Source organism: Metopolophium dirhodum, chromosome 9 (assembly GCF_019925205.1).
Source record: "Metopolophium dirhodum isolate CAU chromosome 9, ASM1992520v1, whole genome shotgun sequence".
In the NCBI taxonomy this organism is placed as follows: Eukaryota; Metazoa; Arthropoda; class Insecta; order Hemiptera; family Aphididae; genus Metopolophium; species Metopolophium dirhodum.
The window spans coordinates 19,034,778-19,060,884 of NC_083568.1; the positions used below are offsets into that span (position 1 = coordinate 19,034,778).

At 29.8% G+C, this 26,107-nt stretch overlaps 1 protein-coding gene across 8 annotated transcripts; it reads right to left on the reverse strand.

Annotated features, from left to right (window-relative positions):
• Positions 1–669: 669 nt before the first annotated feature.
• Positions 670–20,083, reverse strand: LOC132952876 (dynamin). 8 transcript variants are annotated; one of them, XR_009665525.1, is made up of 20 exons: positions 19,452–20,074; positions 15,599–15,672; positions 14,900–15,049; positions 13,825–14,028; positions 12,937–13,129; positions 12,739–12,859; positions 12,592–12,680; positions 12,325–12,524; positions 12,118–12,263; positions 11,884–12,041; positions 11,639–11,804; positions 11,448–11,570; positions 11,068–11,187; positions 10,975–10,986; positions 10,696–10,902; positions 8,248–8,426; positions 7,962–8,177; positions 7,565–7,682; positions 6,128–6,276; positions 670–1,833 (listed from the first exon to the last, which is right to left on the reverse strand). XR_009665525.1 is itself a non-coding variant. In XM_061025356.1 (19 exons), exons 1-18 carry the CDS (start codon positions 19,613–19,615, stop codon positions 6,165–6,167), a joined length of 2,634 nt encoding a protein of 877 aa, XP_060881339.1. In that variant the 5' UTR covers positions 19,616–20,083; the 3' UTR covers positions 3,535–5,678; positions 6,128–6,164. The 8 variants fall into 8 exon arrangements, 7 of the variants coding, with proteins under 7 accessions (XP_060881342.1, XP_060881339.1, XP_060881338.1 ...); XM_061025356.1 differs by lacking the exons at positions 670–1,833; positions 7,565–7,682; positions 13,825–14,028 and adding exons at positions 3,535–5,678; positions 14,349–14,552 and having other exon boundaries at positions 19,452–20,083; XM_061025355.1 differs by lacking the exons at positions 670–1,833; positions 7,565–7,682 and adding an exon at positions 3,535–5,678 and having other exon boundaries at positions 19,452–20,075.
• Positions 20,084–26,107: the final 6,024 nt, after the last annotated feature.

The following is a 26,107-nucleotide window of genomic DNA, read 5'->3' on the forward strand; positions in this document are numbered from 1 at the left end:
ATTAATACAAAATCCTAACCTAACCGTACTAATATCAGATGAATAATTAAAAACCAAATTTAACCATTTTTTAAATTAGCCTGTCTTCTTCCCAGAGGTCTAATCTATACACAAACATTCATTTATATATATATATATGTACAAAAAAAAATAATACAAATTAACAAACATGCCCGATTAACCAACAGCAACCCATATATAATACACTGTTGTATTTTTACATCCAGATTTCCTACTTTTCCGGTGGATTTTCCTAAAATTTTCTTTCATAAAAATTTTCACATGGCAATTACGAACATCTTAAAAAAATTGAGCCAAATCGGACCAACCGTTCTCGATTGATGAGGTAACGACATTTTTCACGCTCCATTTTTAAATCTATAGATTATTAACCTATATTATTTATACGAGTATAAAATATATACAGGACAAATACGGTATGTTTAATGTAGTATTATTTGTTTAAACCCAGCATTACAAATTATTATTTTCTGTTATGATTAAAAACAGGGACGTACGCAGAAAAGAGGGTGTTTTTGAAAATCAGTAGACAGTAATTGAAAAAAATAATATATATATTTTTTTTTTAATTAACATGATACATAAAATCCCAAAACATTTCGTAGAGGAAAGAGTTGAATGACCCCCCCCCCCCCCCACCCGCGTACGTGCCTGATTAAAACATTTATTTAGATTTTATTTTATAAGAATATTAATTCTTAACCATGTCGTGATAACGGAATAAAATAGGCAACTGTGGTTTAACAGTCTGTTGTGCAGGCATTTTTTCGTAGTGTTCGTACATATTTCATCATCGTCCCCGTATATTATCGTTTTTAGTATCTTCCATTTGAACAACGACTGCATGACCTATGCACGTCGAACGAATTTACACACATATTATTGAAATCATTGATATATACTCAAATTAATGTATACCTCCTAATACACTAATTTATAACAGTCTCTATTTTTACGATTTTTAACAAAAAAATACATATACATCGTAATTCGTATCAACTGTTCAGTCGGGGGGCGGAGTTAGAAAAATTCGGGTTGTGTATAAAAAAAATAAAAAATAATAATAAAAAAAAAACATTTATAACATAAAGTATATAACGGTAAAAAATGTCGACATAAATATAATAAAAATGGTTTTTTTACAGTATATATATTTAATATCAATATTAAAAAGCAAAATATAAAAAGTATAAACTCTTCACGTACGCATAATGTATAATGTATGTACACATTTATGTTTGCACGACGATCGTCTCGAGTCCATGAAAACCGTAGGTGTGTGTATAATACAGGAGAATAAATTGTAAAAACACACAAACACGTTCGTCCTCATCGTCGTGATCAGATAATAAACATAAATATGTCATATGTGAGCATAGTAATAATTATAATATAATAATATATAGGAGGTTGTACAATATACGTAGGAACCGGAAATGGGAAATACGATTTCATTCGTTATTGCAATTTTCTTTTTCACGACACAATAATATAATATATCACTGGTATAATATAATAAAATATATTATGATATAACGCAGTCGCATCCTGTCTTCTCCGAGAAATAATAAAATTATATTATTATTGGTGTTGATGTAGGGAGAAAACGAACAGGATATAAAAATGATAATAATAATAATAATGGTGATAATAATAATCAACAGTAGTAGGTACACGTTGGTAACTCAACGACGAAAAGCCGAGGGGGAAGCGCAAATCGATGTACGAACAATAATATTATTACATTATTAATTCCGTTGAAAGTGCAGTCGATTTTGCATACGCGGAGCGGCTACTAAATTAACAGGACGCCTAAAAACAAAAATAATAAAAATGATAATTTGCATAAAACAAAACAAAATGTGATTAAAAATTAAAAATTAACAAAAATGCGTTGAAGAGATGAACATTTTTTAGCGGCACAGGTACTGAGGACGCAATATTTTATTTTGGGCGTGGCTTGGATCAGATATACGATTTAAGCCATCTAAAAGGTGCTGACTGCCGAGTGGTGTTGGTCATACAAAGGGCACAGATTTCAATGTATTTGTATCTTTTTTTGGATTGCCAGACAATGATGCTTTTCTATCTACGAATGTGTTTCAAGTGCATACTATTCTAAAAAATTATTTTTTGCACATTTTTTAAATTTTTAATATATTTCTGGGGATATAACAAAACAAAAATTACATTAAAATATGCCTTTTTTTTTTAATATTTACAGTTTAACACGCAGTTACTAGATTTTTACGACGATCAAATCGTAACACGAAAACCGATCGATTACATACAGATGTCAATTTTAATAATTCAACACGGGTCAACCCATTTTTATAGGACATTAATTAAATAATAGATAGTTGTATCGTAGGTATAACCAAAATAAAATTCTTTTAAGTGTATTTTTAGTGTTTTTATGTCATAAATGCATTTTTTGAGTTTAGAGACATTAAAATCCATTCCCTAGTGGTCATATTCCCGTGGAGTCCTGATGGCTGAGAGTGCCCCTTACTAGGAAGAAATACTATACACCGATTTGTTACGATGCGCAACGGATCTAAAGATTGGTTGAAATCGAGGATTTCCGGAAACTTCCAAAAGTGGCAGTAACGCTAAAGACACTATTTGTCTGTATGGGTTCAAAAGTAACATACTTTTAAAAATATTAAATATTTTAACAGTCAATAATTTTTGATTAGACAACGCCTATAAATGGCAGGCACATCATTACATACGTATGAATTACAGTAGCACCTACACCATCGTTTGAGGCTATGCGAGCGCGACCCGAGGCGAATGCAATTATATTATACCCATATGTGTTATGTGTAGCGTGCAAAAAGCGAATAACAGTGTTAATATTAGAATAATAATAATTATTCTTACTTATTATTATTGTGATGAGCGATGACGTGTGAAAACGGGGTAGGTATTGGGATGTTAGTAAGAAAGAAAGATGAAACGGAAAGAACAATGAAAATAAGTACCTCAAAATAAAATATCTGTATTAACAACGGTAGCGGTAAAACGAAATATTTCAAAAGGTAACCTTCGTAACTACGTATAAGATTTATTTCTAACCATTTTTTAATCACAGCAAAACCAAATTAGTTACAGTTTAGATTTATGTATAATATTTATGAATATATTATGTTAATGGAATTTTTCTCACAGTATACGATTTTACTAATTTCATTCCAATTGTATATGATTAGTTGAAACTTTAAATCACTCAATCAGTCAATTTTTAAAATCGAAAAAAACTTAAAAGTCAGATGATTATTATAATTTAGGTGGGTAATTCAATTACGAACAAAAAAGGTTGGGTTAATTTGAAAAAAAATTGGTTCTGCCACCCGTGCGTGGAAAAATAGGTGTATTAGAAAAAAACAGAATCAAATTCAAGGTCTGCGTTTGAAACATTAAGTATCACCGTTATCGTTAAAAACACTGTATTTATACATAGGTTACTGTAGCGAGTATAGGCGGGTGGCCTAACCCGAAAAATCGCAATAAGTCTTTTTGTTTTTTTTCTCGGTTATTTTTAATAACAATATCGTATAATTAATTCAATTGTTTTTTTAAAATAATATTATGTTATATTCACAATAATCGGTGAATAAAAAAAGCCTTTCTTTGTTTTCTGTGCTTAATTAATACATTACACTACAAATTGTTTGTTAATAATAATATTGTATAATGCGCATAACGTACAATTTATCTTTTTTTCGTTTATTGCTACAATCCGACACGTTTTTGTCTAAGGTACATCAATTTTTTTTGCAAGTGTCTTGTATATATATATAATATTCAGAGATAACAATATTATTTATTTATTTAAATTTAAATTGATGGTATAGTAAATGGTTAATATTTAATGAGCGTTATTATTACATAATATTAAAGCCAATCATTTTGAGTCGGAGCTAAAACACATGGTCACTCGATACTGTAACGCGGTATGGTACGGTAAACTATAAACTGTAGGGCAATACCTAGCAACCACTATAACATTGTTGTTATTGTGAATTAAGGTACATTAAATACAACGACCCCGAGTCGCCGAATATCGATAACATAGTTAGAAACTTCTAAACATTAATGACACTGTACAAACCGATCATCTGCCGTCGAATTTAGGGTTACTCGCAAGGTAACGGTATAGTACCGTGAGTAAGCTCACATATAATTAAGTGTAACAAGTATAGGTCAGTCACAATTGTTCGGTCTTATTATGAAGCGAGAGATGACGGCAGTATTTTAAAAAATTTATTCAACAAAATTTATTGCATTGACCGTATTATAAAAAAGTATTTTAGTGATTAAATTATATACGTTAAGGTAGGGTTGGTGCTCATACCTCGGGTATGAGTATAACATTATGCACGCTATTGAATTGCACGACTGTGGTTTTAGCTCACACTCACAAAAATTGCTTACGATTAATTTATTATTAAAAAGCAATCAAATTACTAGGAACACAAAAAAAAAACTAGTTATGTCGTATTTCATCAAAAAAGTAATTGACTTAACAATACAATTATATCAGAATATATAACCTAAATATTCCTATTCTGTAACATACACTTAATGATTATCTTATTATATAAAAATTACAAAGTCTTTTTTTCCTTGTCTAATACAATTGAAACGACTTAACAATTTTTTTCAATAACGATGACATAAAATATGTCTAATATAAGTTTGTTTTAATTGTATATTTTAAACAACATCCAATTATTGCTCTTTATAAAACAATGTAATTTTATATTGTGAAGTAGTCACACTATGGATTTAGTGGTGCAAAGCCAAAAATTACAAATTAGGTAGGTTATACTTAAGTTAATTTTAATATATTCTCTTTATTTTAAATGAAAATATTTATAAATTTTAAAATTATTAATTTGCCACGTCTAAGAGTAATTTATCAACAAACAAATGTATATATAATATATCATTTCATTGAATAAAATTGTTTTTCTCTATGTTAATTTCCATTCGTTATGACTTATTATGATTACACTAGTCTCTGTATTTAACTTCAGGAACTCTGGTAACTAAATAATTAACAATATATTAATTTTAAATAGCTTCATTCTTGTATACAGACAATAAAAATATAACCTTTTCGACTTTATAAAAATAAATGCCGCTCAATAATTAAAATAACTGATTACATAATACATATTACATACTTAAAATGTGATTGTTTATAGGGATTCATGTTAGAAAAAAAAAAACAGAAAACCCCTAATTGCACTTAAAATTAAATAGATAAATTTAATAAATGGAATGATAATAAATTATAATAATAACAATAACAGGACCTCTTTGTCTTAAAAATTATTAATAAATAACGAGGCCTTCGATAATAATATTATAATAATTAATATTATTATTTTATGTACATAACAAAAGAAAAAAATTGAGTTTATGCGTAAACATTCAGTTACTAAGAATCACATTTCATACGTACATCACATCTAGACTATAGTTAAACATTTTTAAATTAATTAGCCTAAGAGGAAATGGATAATAAAATCTAAAATAAATTATTTATTTTAATTTTTAAATTAAAAATGTTTTGTCTTGTTTTTTGGGCATTCACCTGCTTCTTAAATAGAAGATAAATCAAGTCTAGACATTTTCTTCGCGTGCTGAAATTAAAGAACCAAAATAATGTTGGCATACATTTACTTTGTTTTTAAACTCCTGATATAACAACTACCTATGATTAATAATTATTATATTATGTGTTTCACTTGTCTTAATACATTGAGTGAACAAATTTCAGGTTTTAAACCAAGTAAATAAAATGGCAAATACGTATAATACTTAAAAGTATAAACTGAAAATAATTTTAACTGTTCACATTGTCCATAGTAAATATTATAATAAGTATATTTCATACATAATAAGGATTAAGGTTATACTTATACTTATTAGATTTAACAGATATAATAAAAAAGACAAAAACCATAAATTTTTTGTTGTCTTTGGTTTGTAAACTTTTGAACTATCTTTCAAAAAGCATTTCAAGACAAATGAAATACATTTAACAAAAAATACACTAAAATTGACATGAATACATTTGGTATAAACTCACCATGCCATGTATACATCTAGTAAGTGAAATACACAGCTTATTTGAAACGGTTGGCAAAAGCATTGGTAAGCTCATTGACAGCTACTTGTGCCACAGCTTGGCCGACCGCTTGTTGTACACGTTGCGGTATTTGCGGCATTGATCCTCGCCTGTTATCGCCAATACCATGATAATAATATGAATATATAACTCGCGCATAGCCATTATTTTATAATTACAGATATTTCTTATAGTTTAGATAAATATTTTTTATAAGATATAATAAAATGTTTAAATAAATATCAACAATCTATTTGTACCATAAACCCATTGGTATAACATTAATAAATTAGTTTAAAACTGACACCAATATTATTACCAGCAGAAGCATTTGTTTTGATAAATTTTTATTAAAATAATACATATATATATATATATATATGAATAAATTTTAACTGGATTATAAGCGTTGAATAATATGCTGATTGCTGAATTTAGTAACATTAATATAAGTGCATTTAATTATAACTACGTCTAGAAAAAATAAAATTTTGTTGTTATTAGTTGGTTTATCTTATTATTTTAGTATCTAGTTTTATACATGGTCAAGAAAAATGTGATTTCATGTATTGAAAATGCAATTTAAATTGATTTGTATTATATTATATTATAAATTATATTCATCATCAATTATTTGTTATTATATTTCCAATTCACAAATTACCAATATTATATTTTTCAGATTACAATATTGAGAAGTTATTTATTTACTATTTAGTATCATAATATTGAAAATGACTTTCATGTTTGAAAATATCTAAAATGAAGTAAATTAATAACATTTTCAACATAATAAAAGGTTTAATTATACTTTTGTGAAGTATACAGCAAAACTACCTGCAAATTCTAAAACATTTTCTTGACTATGCAACTAGAAAACATATAATGATGAGCTTAAACACTAAATAATTTCTAACCAGATATTAATATCACTTCTTAAATTGTTTTAATTATAATAAATTAATAACAATGTACATCGTCTAACATTTCGTTAATTATGAGCTAAAAAAATAAAATAGTAGACAATATACCTTAAAATAGTCGAATAATATTTTATATACGTAATTCACAATCACTACCAACGATAATTGTTTAAGGGTGACTGTGTAAGTATTCCTAATATAGGAAATAATTATAAATTATAAAAGTTAATACTTAAAGACTTACAAACTGTGAATTATTTAACAAATATTAGGTAACATACCTAGGTAAATAACATCTAATTACCTAATTATACTGATGTGCTAACCTAGACAATGAGATTAACCAACATAACGAATACAAAACAAATATAATATATAAGTAAATATTTTTTTTTTATAACAAATAAATAATAAAAATACTATTATTAATCACTCAAATTAAAAGAAATAAGACAATGGACCAAATTTAGCTTACTCTGGCTTCAATTTAATGTGTATAGGTTAGTTGGTTATGAATATAGTGATTATTATTAATGAAGTTGCAGATTTAATCGGCCTCTGAAGACATGCTCGACAATACACATTAACGGCGTCTGAAATGTAAAAAAAAACCACACCGTCGCCGTTGCTGCCTTTTACACTAAATGTTAGTAGCTCAAACTAACTACATGTTAGTGAGTACTATCATTAAGTACATAGCTAACTAGCTAATAATTGTTAGTAAAGCTAGTAGTTAGCTACGCACTAAATAATTACTAATTTTAATAAATATATAATTAACAGAACTATATTATATTAGATTCAATTTATGGGAATTTCTATGAGCTGTAATGATAAATGTTTAAAGCAATGAAATGCCCAAATTGACTTACGAAGGAATTAAAGGAGGAGGAAGCCCCTGGCCACCAGGCCTACCAGGTGGAGCAGGAGGTTGTCGTCCCTGTTCTGGCCCAGGTCTGTTGGGTATTGCTGGAGCTGGTCTTCCTGAAGCTGGAGGTGGTGGAGGTGCTCTTGATGCAGCATTTGCAGGTGTTGGGTTAGAAGGTACTCCTCTACGTCCAGCACCACCAGGGCTTGGAGGAGACAACCTTTAACAGTTATACAAATATAGAATATGAACTGTATGAAGTATGCACAAATAATTTATAACAAATCTACCTTGGGTTGTCAAGACTAGATGCAAGCCAATCATTCTTGACTGGTGGTGGAACGGGTGTGGTAACAGTAGCCATTGATACATCACCAATAATTCTCAATGCTTCTTTACATGCTTGGTACATGCGCATCATTTCCTCACGTTTTACGGCCTCTTCAGCACTTTCTTCCATCATTTGAGACTTAAATACAAAATTTATTGATTTAGTCTTAAAATTCATTCATTATTAAATAACAATAATAATTATTTATTTATTTAATGATAATAACAGGCGTATTATATTATATAAAGTGTAATTTATTTATTAGAACTTTTTAATAAAATAAATTTAATACTTATTAAAAATATTTTATAATTTTTAAAGCTATTTTATTGTTGAAAATAACCAAGAATTATGTAAAAGTTGGTATTTTTGAGATAGTTAAACCATTATGAGGACATTTTTCATCTGTTGTCCATCTTACAAATGCACAAAAAGCAAATTTAAATTCAGTAGAATCAATTTTGGATTTTTAACTTTAATATTAGAGCAAATTTATCTATTATCAAACATAAAGATAAGAGAATATTATGTTGAATGTTCAACCAATTATTGATTGTTTACAATATTTTTATTTTTAAATTGTAATATTACACATGGATACTCAAATTGTATGTACAAACATAATGTTATCTTTAAGTTTGATAATGATCAATTCACTCTACTATTAAAAATTGAAAGCTAACAACATAATAATGGTTCTAGTAAACACATTTTTGTTATAATGTATGTTTTTCAGACATAGACAAGATATGTAGGTAAAGAGTCCTCTTCAAATTAATCATTATCATCAGATTTGAATGGTATCACACTATCTCATATGTAACATTCAGAAAATATGTCTTTTTACTAATCTTTAAGTGCATATTCAAACATTTTAGTGTATATATTTAAGATATTTTAGCACATATTTGGTTGGTTTTTAATGCACACAAATCCACGCTCTATTAATAACTATCGAAAATCATTATTATGCATAATTATCAATATAGCTGTTATTAAAATGCTTAAATAATGTTATTAGTAATTTGATTCTAGTTATATTGAATCATCATCATCTAGTTATTAACTTATTTACTTGTAAGCTATTACCGAATAAGAACAAATGATAACAATGTTTTTTAAAACTATTACTTTTTTATCAAAATCTAAAAAAAAATTGTCTTAAAAGAGCCAAATATACTTAAAATAATTTGTGTTATTATAAATAAATAAAGTTTTAGTATATACAGGGCGATTTCTTAAGCATACTCACCCTACTTTTTGCTTGTATTAAATCTAAAACTGATTTTTGTAATTTTTTTAATACACTTAAAGACCATATTTTAAAATCTTAATAATAATTTTTTGTACCATCTAAGGATGATCTTGTGACAATACAAACTTCTGTTTTTTTAATTGGATCCCCTTTTTCATTTTTCAGCAGATATTTTTTTGAGAATTTTGATGTATAAACCAAATTGATAATCAAAATTTAAATGAGTATTTGAGTTATATAATTTTGTACACTAAGGATAATATGTCTATGGTAATGGGTTAAGTAAAGATGGGGGCTTAGATGATTTTAAAATGTTGGTATTTACTATAACTACTATTGACCTATCAATATAAATAATTTGTAAAAATTATCAAAATATAATAAATACTTTTTTTAAAACTATTTTTAAGGAATATTATCATTAGTATAAACATTTTAAATTTTAGACACATCCAAATTTTCAAAAGAAAATAATTTGCAGAAAAAAAGGGGTTCTTATTTAAAAAATAGAACTTTGTATTACCACAGTGAGTAAGTAGAAATCAATATAAATAATTTGTAAAAATTATCAAAATATAATAAATACTTTTTTTAAAACTATTTTTAAGGAATATTATCATTAGTATAAACATTTTAAATTTTAGACACATCCAAATTTTCAAAAGAAAATAATTTGCAGAAAAAAAGGGGTTCTTATTTAAAAAATAGAACTTTGTATTACCACAGTGAGTAAGTAGAACAAAAAATATCTAGAATTTGAAAATATGGTTTTTTGGTATACTTAAAAATAATTAAAATCTGAATTTGAATAAATGTACTATTAAAAGAAAAAATGGGGTTTAGCATGCTTACATATTGTATACAATTTTAAGCAGCGCGACCAAATATGAAGAAAAAAAACCGAGGGACCGATAGAAGGTTACATTTTATGATACATTTGACTCTTTAGCATTTAAGCAATCTTGACTTGTTAAATATCTGTATTTTTATTATTCTAAGTTTAGAAAATTGGAAATAACACAAAATATTAAGAACTATTTTAGTCTTAAGCGCTGCTCTGTCAAGTTATCTGAGAACAACTATACAATATTATATACTGTATTGATATTAAATAGTTGCAACATTTAAAAATATGCATTATACATAAATTACCTGATCGCCAGATGCATAAAGATGAGCTAATAATTCTCCATTAATAAAATCTTTTGAGTTGTTTATGATCAAATGCATAATGATTTTAGGGACTAGATCTCGACAAGATTTTGTCACAATTTTCATATATGAATCAACTAGATTTCTTATAGTCTCTACTTGTCTTTCCAAAACTGGATCCATAGATGTAGTCGATTCTGTACTGCTCTATAATAGTGAAATATTAAGTTGAGAAATATTTTATAAATTATTATTGAGAAATTAAAATATGACACTAACCTCACGACCATCCTGATCGAAAGGCAAAAAAAAATAAAATTTAATTAAAAATATATGCATAAATATCTCAAATGTCAGTTAATAAAATTTTACCTCATCACTATTGGATATATCGGATGACTTTTCTGGATAAACACCTGCACGTAAAAATGATGCCTTCCAAGAATCTACATCATCTTGTGTTTCGCAACTTAATTCAAGCTGTTTGTAGTCCTAAATAAATATATTTATGTAATTAAAAAAATGTTATAAACCAATTCTCCACTGATCTTTTGGAAAAAGTTAAATACAATGATAAATTTTGATTGTAATTGTCATTGATAAAACCATAATAATAGTATAATATACTATTTTTTTAATCATAATTTAGAACATACTAAGAGTTAAAAATTACTATGACATGAATTTTGAATTTAATTAAAAACCAGTGGAGAGTAGGCTTAATGTTACACATAATTCAATTCAAAATTCACCTTGTAAACATTACGGCCTTCTGGATTAAATAGTGCAAATGTATGACGACGTGACATGAAACCTTGTTCAACATCTTTGATTTTTAATCCATCTAATGGTAACATGTACTTTTTTTCTCTTTCCTTTAGAAGTAATAATTATTTATTTCCATAAAATATCTAACAAAAAATATTTATAATTATGTACATACCTCTTCATCTTTAAACCATGAGATGTTTTCTGACATTAATACAAACCAATAATCCCTAGATCCTCCTTTCATAATGCCTAAATTGTGTATACACATCCATCCTTTACGTATCACCTGATTACCAAGCTTATGAGTTTTGTTGGAGTTATCAGAAGACTGTTGTGCACTACAAGACAATAATATATTATATTACATAACAAATTAATAACATTCATAATTGTTGAGATACAACTCTTGTTACATACTTTGCAAATCCTATGAAATCTTCATGATTTGTATTCATGTAAGCAAGTTCACATTCAACCAATAAGATTAACTGTTCTTTACACATTTGGTCACGATTACGAATATATGATGTAATGATACGTTCTGTTTCTTCTCGTAAACGTGGATACCTGGACATCTATAAAATCAAAAATACATATTTCTTAAAACATTTTTACATAAAACAAGTGTATGAATATCAATTATGTTCACACCTTATCTGTACAAATTCTAACTACGTTAGATAATTCATTAACAACGAGATCGGTACATTTCAATGATGGTTCTTTCAATCTAGCAATTTGTTTTTTCACAATAGCTTCAAATGCCATATCAGGTGTGAATAAACCCACTCTAATACCTATAAAAATAAACATATTTATTTATGAATGTTAAGTATCTTCTTGTGGTGTATTACATACCATGAATGTTTCTGATGGCAAATGCTATTTCCCTCCTTAGTTCTTTTTCATCAATTTCCATTTTCACAATTTCAAATGGGAAACGTTCATGGAATAAACGATTGATTTTAGCACCTCCAGATAGTTCATTGGTATTTATCTGAGCAGAACCAGAACCTTCAATTGTGCGTTCAAAATCAGATTGAAGTTGTTGAATCATTCTAAATTCATGAGAACATAATAAATAATAGTGTACAAATAAATAATAAATGACTTAAAATTTCTTACTGTAACATTGCTTTGGTTTTAATAGCCGGATCATCTGGCCTAAAGTATTTAAACTGTTCGACATCTTTTTCTAATGTAAGTAATTGTTTCTAAAAGTGATAATATTATAAGTGACAATGACCTTTACAAAAATAAAATAAAACATACTTGTAATTTATCCCTAAGGCCTGGCAATGTATCTCTAATATGATTTGTGAGCTGTTGATTCAAAACTCTTTGCAAATATGGTGTACCAAGTCTGTCAGCCATGTGTCTATACGATGGATGTCTAAACAGAAAAATTATAACTTATATAGATTCTCTTATAGATTTAAATTTTAAACTGAATAAAAATATTCAACATACGCCAAGAAGAATTTTCTTTCTGCACTCAAAGCAGCTTTTATATCTTTACGGCCATCGATATCTTTCTGACTTCTATTTACTACACCAATGTAACCACGCCTGAGAGGCAGAAGCTTGTTTTCCAGTATGTCTCTAGCATCAGTTCCTTCATCCATCAGATCCAATTTTGTTATGACACCAATAGTTCGCATACCTAAGAAATTAATATTATGTGTTTTAATTATATACAAATTCAAATGTAAAAAAGTGCATAAAACTAATTTCAACAACATTTTTAATTTAAAACTTAAAAAAAAAAAATATACAAATTTTGTTGATAAAATATGAACATGCTTCGTTAATATTAAGTTAGGTAAATAGTTGCAATGGTTCAAAAATCAAAGTGGATGTAATTATTTATTGATAATGGAAAAAAAATGCATAAAATATCTAAAGTAATAATTAAAAAAAATAGGATTTATTATTGTATACATAACATGCAGTTTCACTACCATACATGATACATGTCTAAATAATCACATTTATAGGCGCGTGATAACTTATAAAATGGAATAATATTTTTAAAATTGATATAATGAACAGTGAATAGTAGTTTTCAAATGTTACTAAAGCTTAAAATTGAATTTTAAAATCATTAAATATCAAAATAAAGTGTACAACCTGATAAAGAATACAATATATCAAAAACTCATCACACCAATATATAGGAATAAAATGAAACAAATCTGATTGTTTTTATATTAATATTTTAAATGGGTATGCCGTTCATAAGTTCTCTAATAAATAATCATTTTATACTGATTATGTTGATATAATAGGTACAGAGATTATTTAAGAGTTTATTAATACACAATATGTAGGTAGATGGAAAATCTTATCATTTCTTACCTTCAGGGTCAACTTCTTTAGAAATTTTTAATGCATCACTGTTGGCCAAATCTTGGTTAGCTGGTGTTACAGCCAAAATCAGGCAATTATCTCGTTTAACAAAAGTATATAACATTGATCTTATTTGTTGCTCTATGTCGGGAGGCTGGTCCCCAACAGGTACCTTGGTCATACCAGGCAAATCAACAAGGGTCAGGTTCAACACTGGAAAATAATACTAGAACAACTACACAACGGCCACGAATAAAACCAACTATGTTGAAAAATGTATGACTTGTTCCCTAGCCCTACACCTTGATTTATAACGAATTATTAATGATAATTTCTATACACTGTTTTAGTTTTCAATTAGAATTAAACCATTTGATTGGTAAAACATTTTTTTTAAATGTTTAAAGAAACAAAAAATACTTTTAAGCAATGTACAAAGAACATTCTAAGGAAAACTAAAAAAACGACAAAATTGCTAATAGCATGACTTGGTGCAATATTTCCGAGCAGACTACTGGCCGATTAACGTTTACCGTCTGGGTCAACTTGTTTTGAAATTTGTAAGGCATCTGAAGTAGCCAAATCAGCATTAGCTGGAGAAACAGCCAGTATAAGACATGTTTCTTTTGTGATAAATTGGAACAGCATGTCTTTGATTTGTTGTTCAATGTCAGCTGGTTGATCACCCACTGGCACTTTTGTCAAGCCAGGCAAGTCGATCATTGTGATGTTTAAAACTGTTTACACACGTTATAAATAATAACCATAATAAAATGGTATGACTTTTAAACAATATATAAATTAGATTCAAAACTACTGAATAAAACTAACAGTTTGGAAATCATAATAAAAAATTAAATACTATTATCTACTAGCTATCTTTTTTTTCTTTCAAATGCCAAATAATCGTTGTATAAAATATGTTGGAGTTAATTAGTATAATATGTTATTAACAATTTCATTTATGGAAATTAAAGGTGTTACTTTTAATAGTTTCTATATTATATAACAAAAATGAAATAAAATTTCTTTAAATTCTTTTAATGGTACAATATAGGTAGGTTAATATATGTACTGTACTTACCATTAGGAGAATATACCCTCAAATTTATTGGTATGTTAGAAATTCCTTTATTAGATCCAGTCATACGATCAGTTTCATTTTCTATTTCACGCCTAATTTCATCAAAATCAGCAAACTTTTTTCCTTTGCAATGAAGAAATTCTCCATATTCTATAAAAATTAAAATTTAACTATAATAATGAACAACATAGGTACCTAATTAATGAGGCACTAAAGAGTAAATCTTGGTTTAGTTAATTTTTAATTTGTTTAATTTAATTTTATAGTACAAATTTAATATATTAATATAGTTATAATTTTTTTTATAGATAATTTAACAAATAAAAATATATTTTAACAAGCAATGGCGAAGGTTAGAAATGAATAAAATTGCTTTTATTAATGATGTCAAAATGTAAATGATTTTAATAAGTGAGATGTAATAGAAGTTAAATGGTACTTAAAAAAGGTCATAATTTATTAAAATGTTTTAATGTTTAATAATTCAAACTTAAGTTGGGTATTGATTAAGTACAAGTTTTTAAGTTTGTTTTAATGAAAAATGTCTTTCCTATAGGTATATCATACTTAGCGACATCAAAGGAAGCGGTTATCCGATTGGATATTAGATCACGTTTGAAAACAGAAGGGTATTGATCAAACTCAATCAAATAACAAAAACCTTAGCATTTTACATAATATAGGTACAATTTAACTTACCCAATGAACTATTAATCAACTGAAGAATAAGTGGACGACGAGTTACAATTCCAGAACCTCTTGGAAGAAAATCCCTAAAAATAAATGTTGTAAATAAAAATGTACCTATGTTAAACAATTCAAATATAAAGCATTTTCAAAGAATGAGCATCAACATTCTAATAACATAATATGTATGTTTACATTATGCACAAAAGTACTAGGTAGTTAATAATCATTCAAAATGTAACTAATTATTTGTATTTTATTATAGAGAATATAATATATATATATGGTTAGTTTGAATAGTGGGGAGCAGCTAACTTTGATTAAAGGTGCTGTAGATTAAGCCACACACATGTAAGACTGGTCTTACAAAACTTTTAAATGTTCATAGTTTGCTTAAAGAGGATTTCAGCGCACTATTTGTTTTCTCTTTCTGGCCCACGCACAACATAGGCAAAACGCATTTACGCAGAATCATTTTTTGTATGTTTTTAAGTAATCTTAGAGTAAAATCACCCATTACAAAAAAGATAGAGAATAATATTTTTGAGGGAATGACATATCAGTTTGTCTAAATATTGTCTCAAAACTATTTAAACATAATTTAAATGTACAACATTTTTTTGTTTATTTTGAAAGTCGAGTACTAAGTCAAATAACAATAAAATATAAAATCAATAAGTGATTTCCTCAAAAATATTAATCTGTATCTTTTTTGCTATAGGTGATTTCACTCTAAGATGACTAAAAATCATAGAAAAAATGTTTCAACGTTAATGCGTTTTGTCTATGTTGCGCGTGGGCTAGAGAGAGAAAACAAATAGTGTGCTGACACCCTCTTAAAACTAAAATTACCTAAAAAAAACTTCAAGATGTTTGAATTTTAATTAAATTTAGGACATGTATATGTCTTATAGCTGGGGGTCATTCTATAATTAGAATATTATAAATTCTATTTTAACGGAGAGCGTTACCATGATGTCATGAACGAAACCGGTTCATTATCACCAGTCCACCTTTTCTATACCGTCGTCCAGTTACATTGGAACGGCTGCGGAGTCAATAGGTGTAAATAAAATATATAAATTAATTAATAAACCAATATTGGTTGATACTGTTGATAGGTGTTCGAAAAATTTGGCACTCAGAAATTATTGGTATTCGTAACCTTAGCTCTCATAATTATATTAATGACTTACTGTTATGGTAAATTAGTCAGTAGCCATAAGACATATAACATGTACTGATGTATCTGCATGCAGTGTGGATACTCTTAGTTTTTTTTAATTTTAAAAATCCAAATTTTTTTTAATTTGAAGTGGGATCAGGTATTTATGAACCAATTCCTAGACTTTTTCAATTAATAATTTTATACTGCTTAACTCATCGGCTATACAGAATCAATCACAATTTATTAATTGACAAGCAGATAGGTACAAAAAGGTTAAGTATTCCTGGTATATAATATACTTAAAAACATGGTCTATATATGTATGTGATTATTAACTTTATAAACCTAGTAACATTGATAATTAATTTTTAAACTCTTAACTTTACTGTCTTAATGTAAATAAAATAACTAACAGAATTAAATGGACAATTATAAAAATAAATTAGGTGCGATAAAGCTGCCTTAGAAACTATATCTATAAAAGAGTCTAGAGATTTATGACAATAGAGGGATGACTACCAAAATAAAAAATATCACAGTTGGCATTGATTTGCACTGAGGCACACAAATTAGACATTGGTAGGTATCTACCTAACTAAGTTTGGCACCATAGTACACCATAGAATAATATGTAAAATAACTGGCATATTAAATTAAAACAATATTGTTTATATTATGGTTTCTAATCAATAGTTAGGTAAGTTCCTACTTATAACTTCTTGTATGAAATGTTGAAAATATTTAAACTAGGTTTTAATAAGAAAGTGAATTGTTGAAATTAATGTAAAAAGTTACACATGAGTAAATATGGAACACCATATTAATTTATAAAATATAAAAAAACCATTGACCAAAATTTCTAGTAGTGAATCAGATCTATTACTAGATTTCTCTTTAGTAAATAGGTAAAGTAGGTGGGGATGAATGAAATAAACTATAGTGAACATAATGTAGGTACAATGAGAAACCCACCTAAAAAATAATATAGGTAGGTACCATAATACCTATAATATTTAATGTATTTAAAACAATAAAGCATTGAATCCAATAGTTATTAACTATTTATACCTACAAAATAGATTTACAACCAATATGCTTGACTAAAATGTCAATACATTTTATGAAAATAAATATCCAAATATCTACTGAGGGTTATTATGAAACTATAACACATTTTACGATACCTACCTAATAAGATTTTTCTTGAAATAGTTATTTAAAACATACAATGCCTAATATATTTAAAAGTGAACCTACTACTATTTTTCATAATACACATTTTTATCTAACCAATAAAATATATTTATGCTAATACAATTGTTTTTTTAAGTAGATTAGATAGGTACCTATATTTTTTACCATTGCATTCAAGTATTCAATTTGATGTTCTTTTTCAAACATGGTCGGTAGGCGTTTAGTTAAAACATGTTTAGTAAAAAATTTACATGTGTTTATCATCACGACTTAAATAATCAATAGTTATTGTTGTTTTGAACCACTAACTGTTTAGTTGTGTATTTGCATATGAAATAATAATCTAAGCTATAATCTGCTTTAGGTATCGTAAAATTATGTCATCTAGATCTTCGTCTAGGTCTATGCACCTTGAAAGTAAAAACATTAATTATATACTGTTATTACTATTATTCAAGAGTTTAAAGTTATTCAAATCAAAATATCTTCAAATGCATTGGTTCATATAATGATCATGTTGCAGATTAAGTTACAAATTAATTGTCGATCAAGTAATTAAATGTATCTACTTAAATTAATAATTACAAGAACTGGTAATATAGGTACTCTTGAGGCTACAAATAAATAGAATAGATACAAAATTATCATTAGTTTAGATTAGAAATGATCAATTACATTTACAGTTATAGCCATAGACCATACCACCTAAAGAAGTTTGAAACATACGTATGTTATAATTAAAAATATTTAACAACCAATGTGAAACATATTACATATTTAAACATCAACTGATAAATTTCTATCAATATGTAAAATAACCCGTACCCAACTGCCACAATATTGGTAATGTTCATACACTGAGGTATGTACTTACCTGATTTAAATATTACATCAATAAGCATGTACATTTTGTATAACTAGAGGTATTTATAAATTAAATTTTACATCTATCTTTGTAATTCGTATGGCCCATCATCCAAACGATTAACCTTATAGATATGTCCCTCTGACGTGGCTCCCGAAATATATTTTGATCTCGTTTCATTTTCTAATGAACTAATATTCGGTTAAAATAACCTATAGATAGGTACATGACAAAAAATAAATAGTGCAAATAATAATGGTAAAAATATTCTGTGTGTAAATACAGAGGTAAACATGAAACTGATATCGGCTGTAGGATCGTCATTGTAAACGAAGACGTTTCACATCGACTGAAATGAGACGAGATGGCCGCTAATGAACATTGTGCAGGTGTAACGGACTAGTTTGGGGGCCACCTATGGACAGATATTACACAGACAGTAGACATAAAACAAACATCAGATCTCTAACAAAAAGCAATTTTTTTATAATTTTGTATTTATTATTCAAGAAGATAAGGGGCCACACTGAAAATGTTGTTGCATGAAATGTAACGAAAATAACATTCTGGCAGTCGGTTACGGGCAAGTCGTGTGTCAGCGAACCCAAGACACTGACGAACGTCGAGTTTTGCTTTACCTTCCCACAAAGTTCTCCAGCACGGAACTTTTACCAGCGCTCTGGCCACCGACCACCGCGATCTGGGGCAGGTCCAGCTGCATGTGCACGCCCAGCTGGGTGAACGCATCTTGGAGCTTGTTCACGATAGGTATCAACTGTTCCATGCCCATGTTGCCGGCCATCGCGGACAGCGGCGAAGAGCTATGGGTAGTGTTGTAGTGGACGTATGTGTCTCACTGAAGAGGACGGCGGGGTCCAATACGTCAGATCAACGACGACAGACAGTCGGGCGGACTCTTTATTATTTTACAGTGATACAGCTGCGATGATATCGCGCGGCGGTGACGGCAACGGTGACGGCGGTGGCGACGACGACACACGCACTACGCACAATCACGTCTCACACCGTCCGCTGGACAATAAACGTCACCACTGGCAGCAGCAGAAGCAAAACATACGGACGGAAGCGATCGTTCGTACGGATACGGATGATTGTGCGTGTGCGCGCGCGCACCCGCGCTTGTGTGAGTTTTTGGGTGTTTATGTGTGTGTGTGTATGTGCGTGTGCGTGAGGCGGCAAGTGGCAACGATTACAGTCAAACGGTCCGGCTCTCTCGGATTCCGACGAATGACACCGACCGGGTACGAGCGGCGCGGAGCGCGGCTGCCGGTCGACGAGCCGCTGTTCGGCACACGAGCGCGCCCGAATTCAAACGAACCCCGCGCTGCGGCTCAAACGCTCCGAAGTCCGGAACACTTCTAAATGCCCAAACAACCCTTCCGGAGGCGATTTCGCGCGGGCCCGTGGCCGTGCTGTCGTCGTCCGCGGCGTGCACTGTCGGGCTGAAATTTATAATACGAGTCGCCTGATTTTCACCTGGCAAAATACCCAAAACGGAAGATGCCGAAAGTAAAACGTTTCGAAACGGGAAAAGGAACACCGTAGTCGAATACGTTGGGTTTGAAATTGAAAACGGTCCTGCGCGGCGGCGGCAGCCGAACAGCGGTCGTCACACCGGTGCGCGTCCGTACGGGTGGACGTGTGCGCCACGCCCCGCCGCCAGCCTACCGGCCGATGACGACGACGACGAGGAGCCGAGGAGGAAAAAAGCTCTCGCGACGACGACGATGACGACGCCACCGCACTAAGTTATACTTTACGCACGACGACGACCCTTTATCGATTCCCTTTTCACTATTCCGCATTTCCGCGCGTGGTGCGTGCTATATACATGTCATAATATCGGCAACTCGGAAAATCCTTGTCCCGCACTCATTGCATAATTATTATTATTATTATATCGCAGTGCATAAATGCATAATGTTACGAACGTCGCAGCATACGCGATTATCATTACATTATACATTTATAATATGTCGGTTTATTGTACGCGATACGCGTACGCCCACCTAAAACCGTGACATTAATAAGAAATATAATATTTAATAATATACAAATTGTCGAATCCTCTCGCTTATCGAAAACGCGAATGGTATTATAAATTATGATATTGTATTTTGCGTAATGTAATCGTATAATACATAAATTAACATGAACTCAGACGCAACACGCGTGCGTCATTGTAACCCGTATTATTATTATTATTATTATTATTGTTAAGTCGTTATGTGCTGGTGGAGTAAATAATATTGCTTTAATATCATTACAAATTATTTGTTCAACGCCAATGGACTAAAAAAAATTTTCAAATAATAAGCGCATAGACACGTGGAAAAATTTTACACGAGGATCTATATAATATTATTATGCACATACCGTAGTACTCTAATTATATCGCTGTTTGCCGTATAGGTATAGTCGTGTAGACCTAACTGACTATATGAAATATTATATACTATTTTCATAATATTATAGTCTGTGGTATAGACGTAAAGTGTACCTACACCGGCTATACCCAATGTACCTACGCAGACGGCAGACGCGACTGTTACGGACAGATTTGCACAACTGCACAAGTGTCCCCGCGGGGAGTGGTGCCCATGCTACTTGCTACGACCGACATAATAATAATGTATCACTATATATGTTATATAATATTTACGTGTGCGGTACAAATAATTTGCGTTATTATTATTATTATTATTATTATTATTGTCGTGTTCGACGCAAAATAACAGGAGCCAATAGCATGAAATATAGTTGTTGATCGTTATATGTGTATAATATTATTGTTGAGGAGTTAATAGGACACTAGATCTATACACCGTCGGTCGTCGAAGGTACCAACTGGGTTTTCCTGATTTCCTCCGTATGCTTACCCCTCTTCCACCTCCAACGATTGTTGTTTTCATGACAGCCGAAACGTAAAAATAAGTAACCGTAATCCTTCGTCTCAGGAAAATCAAAAAAACATTACACGGTGTGCCGAAAAAAAACCGACTATAGATGCATAATAAACGTCCGTAACGAAATGAATTAATAACCGTCCCGAATCGCCAAAATAATGTATAGACTATAGCCCTATAATAGCCATATGCCAATATATAGGAGACGATTTTCGTCATATATTCATATCTATATCGCATGATGATTTCCTGAAAACAACATTAGTTAAGTCTAATTGGTATAAAGTGTTATTTGTATACAGTGGCTCAATACGAATTTGTACAGTCCATTGGAACCCAAACTATATTTTTCTAGTGTAGCAAAGTTTAAATTTTTATCTACCAACATTTATACCAGGTGATGTACTCTGTGTGATAGGTACTAATTCTGTGATTAAAATAATGTGGTGAAAGTTTTAGATGGCAACTTTACGGACTCGCGCGCGAACGACTTCGTCGTCCAATTCCGGTGGGTACGAGTCTTGTGGGCGTATATAATTGGAATTATTTGCGAGCCTCGTCACTTCATAACACTGACGAATCTATATAATATAGGTACGTATAGTATACGTTCAACGTACACCCTGCACATAGACGTAGATAGGCGAGTTCTTTAAGAAGGGTGCCTAAGTGCCTTGGTCTCCCAAAAAAACTCAAAGTCCCCCCACCCATTAAAATAATAATAATAATTTTTTATTTTATTAATTGGCTCATTTTGTGTGGCAACATTTCAATTAATTTTCCATCTATATGGATTATGACAGCAGTAACGCCATAATTATACAGATTTTTCTTTGCCGGCGTCTATAGTCTATTCCGGGTTTTCAATTATATAACGACCATCAAGGGACCGTTTAAAATAAGTCATTGTAATAGTGCCGTTATAAACAAAAAGTGATAAAAAGAAAAAATTGAAAAAGTTTGATTACATGACATATAGGTACATATTTTTAAAAGATACAAAAATGCGTTGAAAAAAATTAAATACTTCAATATGTTTTGATTATTATTTATTACCGATGTTATATTGAAATTTTTACAAATTTTTCTGCAAATGTATGTCGTTATTAGTTATTATACTTACTTATCTGAGTTTAATTTTTATATTAGATCAATATAGATAAAATTGATTGTGAAAGCCTATTGTCTGCAATAGTGAATATAGTCAGTAATAAAAGAATATATTTTAGGAAGTTTCCTACGTTGTAGAACTTTTTTAACGTTAATCTAAAAATAATACATCGGTACCTACATCAGTAATAACTCGATAAACGATTCCGTGACCAGTGTCCACTGTTCACGACAAATCGGCGATCAATATCGGCAATCCGCAGTTCCCCGGCGAGTTCCCCGGGATAACTTGGACGATCCGGATAACAATGTCACCCAGTGAATTATCAAACGTTCCGATAAACGAAAAACGTAACGATAATAACTCTCGGCGATCCAATAGAATTCGATGCTTCGACGGATACCACCGGCAATCGACCAAGAGATTCCCGAGTCGGATGAACCTGCGGCCGACAACCCGTGTATCTTTGAAAAAAACCGTCTTTTTTTGAAGACATATTATCTACATGATCAAAATTCAAAGCCCAAAATAGTACTTTTCAGTTTTTAGGCTAATAGATAGATCTCCTCACCCAATTAGCTAATTTAAATATTGTCACCCCGAGCTAACTGGATTATTACAAACATTTATTTCAATGGACATTTCTATACCAAATAGCCTTTTCACATTCTATACGTATAGATACTATAGAACCTATAATTCACCAGCACTATTCAAATATTTCAACATTAGCGCCATGCGAACTACTGATGGACGATGTCGCCCACGCCAGCCATCTATTTGGATATCGTCATCCGGCTATCCGGGTTGACCCCACTTTTAGGTCCTTTTAGAACCTATATATATATACAACTTATAACCTAGGTTAAATAATCGAGTTAAATTAATTTCCATGTTATGTATAGTTACAGAAACAGACGGTATATTATTTTTGAAGTTAATGTCATTTTTTGTAAGTAATGATAAATACTAATATATATTGTTGAATTTGCTATTTCTGGATTTCAATAGGGATAACAAATTACGTATATATAAATACAACAATAGAAAAGTACAATCATAGTCAAATGTATTAAATTCAAATCTCAACAACGCAATAACACTAAAGGTACCTACTAGATGGGTCCGATGCTTAAAAAGCCGTTGGTGTCGTGAATTGTGATCTCTTTTAATTAACTAACCAACAATTAACCTAAATAATTTATTACTTAGATTATAGCATAGGATTCTAACATTGGATGGCATTTGACCTCCTTTGCTGTATTTTTTTCCGTCAATTACTCGTATATGTACCAGGTACCTACCTATTAATGTTCCTTCGGGACATCGGATAGTACAGTACTTAAAACGTTCAAATAATCAAAAAGTTTGCAAGAAAAATATACATTAATACGCGTATACAAACTTTTTCTAAAAATATATTATTATAAAATATACCGGAACAACATTATACGATTAGGTATTATTTAACTGTATATTGTTTAAATATATAAAAGTACTAACTATAATAATCGATACCAATACCTTTAAGTATACCACGGTATACTTATAAAATATAAGTTATAACCTATATAATTATATAAGTACCTACTACCTAATAGAATATTATAGTAGTATCTTATATATATCATATATAACTAATAGACATAAATGCATAATGGCTAAATGGCTAATACATCAATCAATATACCTCCAACTTATATAATACGCCAATACTCAATAGACAATAACTCTAAAACAATAAACATACGTTTTATGTTAAGATACCTATTTGCCTTGTAGTTATAAATTATAAATTATAATTAATATTATGCAGCCATATAGGTACCTACCTCTTATATTAATTCAATAACTTAATAGTTATAATTTATAACAATATAACTATAATAAACTAATAACCTGATATGTCTTGTATATTCAGTCTGCAATCTGCAGTTATACTGCAACCATACAGGTATCAGGATCGTTGAAGGGATGGGATCTCACTATCTCAGTATTAAACCTATAGGTACTTACAATAGTAATATATTTTAGCTATTTATTGTATTATAAATATGAACATTAATATCATGACGTGATCGATAACAAGCATCTATATTATAATTCACGTTCCACTTAGTATTTACACCATTTTTTATGAAAAATACATTAACCCAACGTGCATTTGTAATTACCAAGTAATAAAATAATTAAAAATACTAAACAAAAACAAATTATATATTATTTATTTAAAATTTAAAGTTGTAAGTTAAGGTTAAGACTTAATTTTTAGGTTAAGCCCTCTCCCTCTATACCTGCCTATGATATTAAACCCGTATCGTCCATACGTGCACTATTTGTTTTATAGGGGGATCGGTGAAAAACCTAACTTGTGTAGAAAAAAAATACAAATAGACGTTTTAAGGTAGATATTATAATATTCTTAAAATTTCAAGTTCTGTTTCGCCAACTTGCAACTTTCAAGTGAAACCATTAGTCCCATCTACGATCTACCCTTGAGGTATAATAATTTATTTTAAAATAGGTATAGAGAAGTTTGGTATGTTTTTATTAATGAATAGGCCGAGCTCGGGTTGAATATAAATAATTTCATATTTCATATTGTTTGTTGTTTCTCACTGCAGACAGAAGTATTTCATATTATGTAGAAAAATACGTTTTCACCTGGCTCTTCATCGACTAATAATAATGCAGTTTGCGGTTCAGTGAACTGAATGTTTTTGCCAATTTATTTTCTTAAAGAAATAGACAAAGAGGATAAATTCAGTTTTGAGTACTTAAGGTCTCGTTTTAGTTTCTCTTCTGGTACTTCCATGCTAAACATAGGTACTACAAAGTACAAGAAAAGGGGCAATGGTGTTATTATAGAGTATAGGTGGACTTAGGACTTACGAAGCGCGAGTGGCAGATAACGGAGCGTGAACAAACTGACGTATACCTACACACTTATAACCGGTAACTGATAAACTCGGACTGTATACAGTTAGCATACTAAGTTTTTAATACAAATATTATGAAATAATTCGGCACCGAACACAAATTTAAATAAAGCATATATTATCGCGCATAATCTCGCGATTGTGAGTGATTTTTCGTTAAATATAGACATTTTCATTTTATATCAATAGGTACATTTCATATATATATTTACTATAGATATTACTCAATAAATATTATAAATGCGTGTATACTATACTACTATATGTGTCCGTATACCTTGTGTCTATATATACTTGCAACAGTGATGACGCGAAAA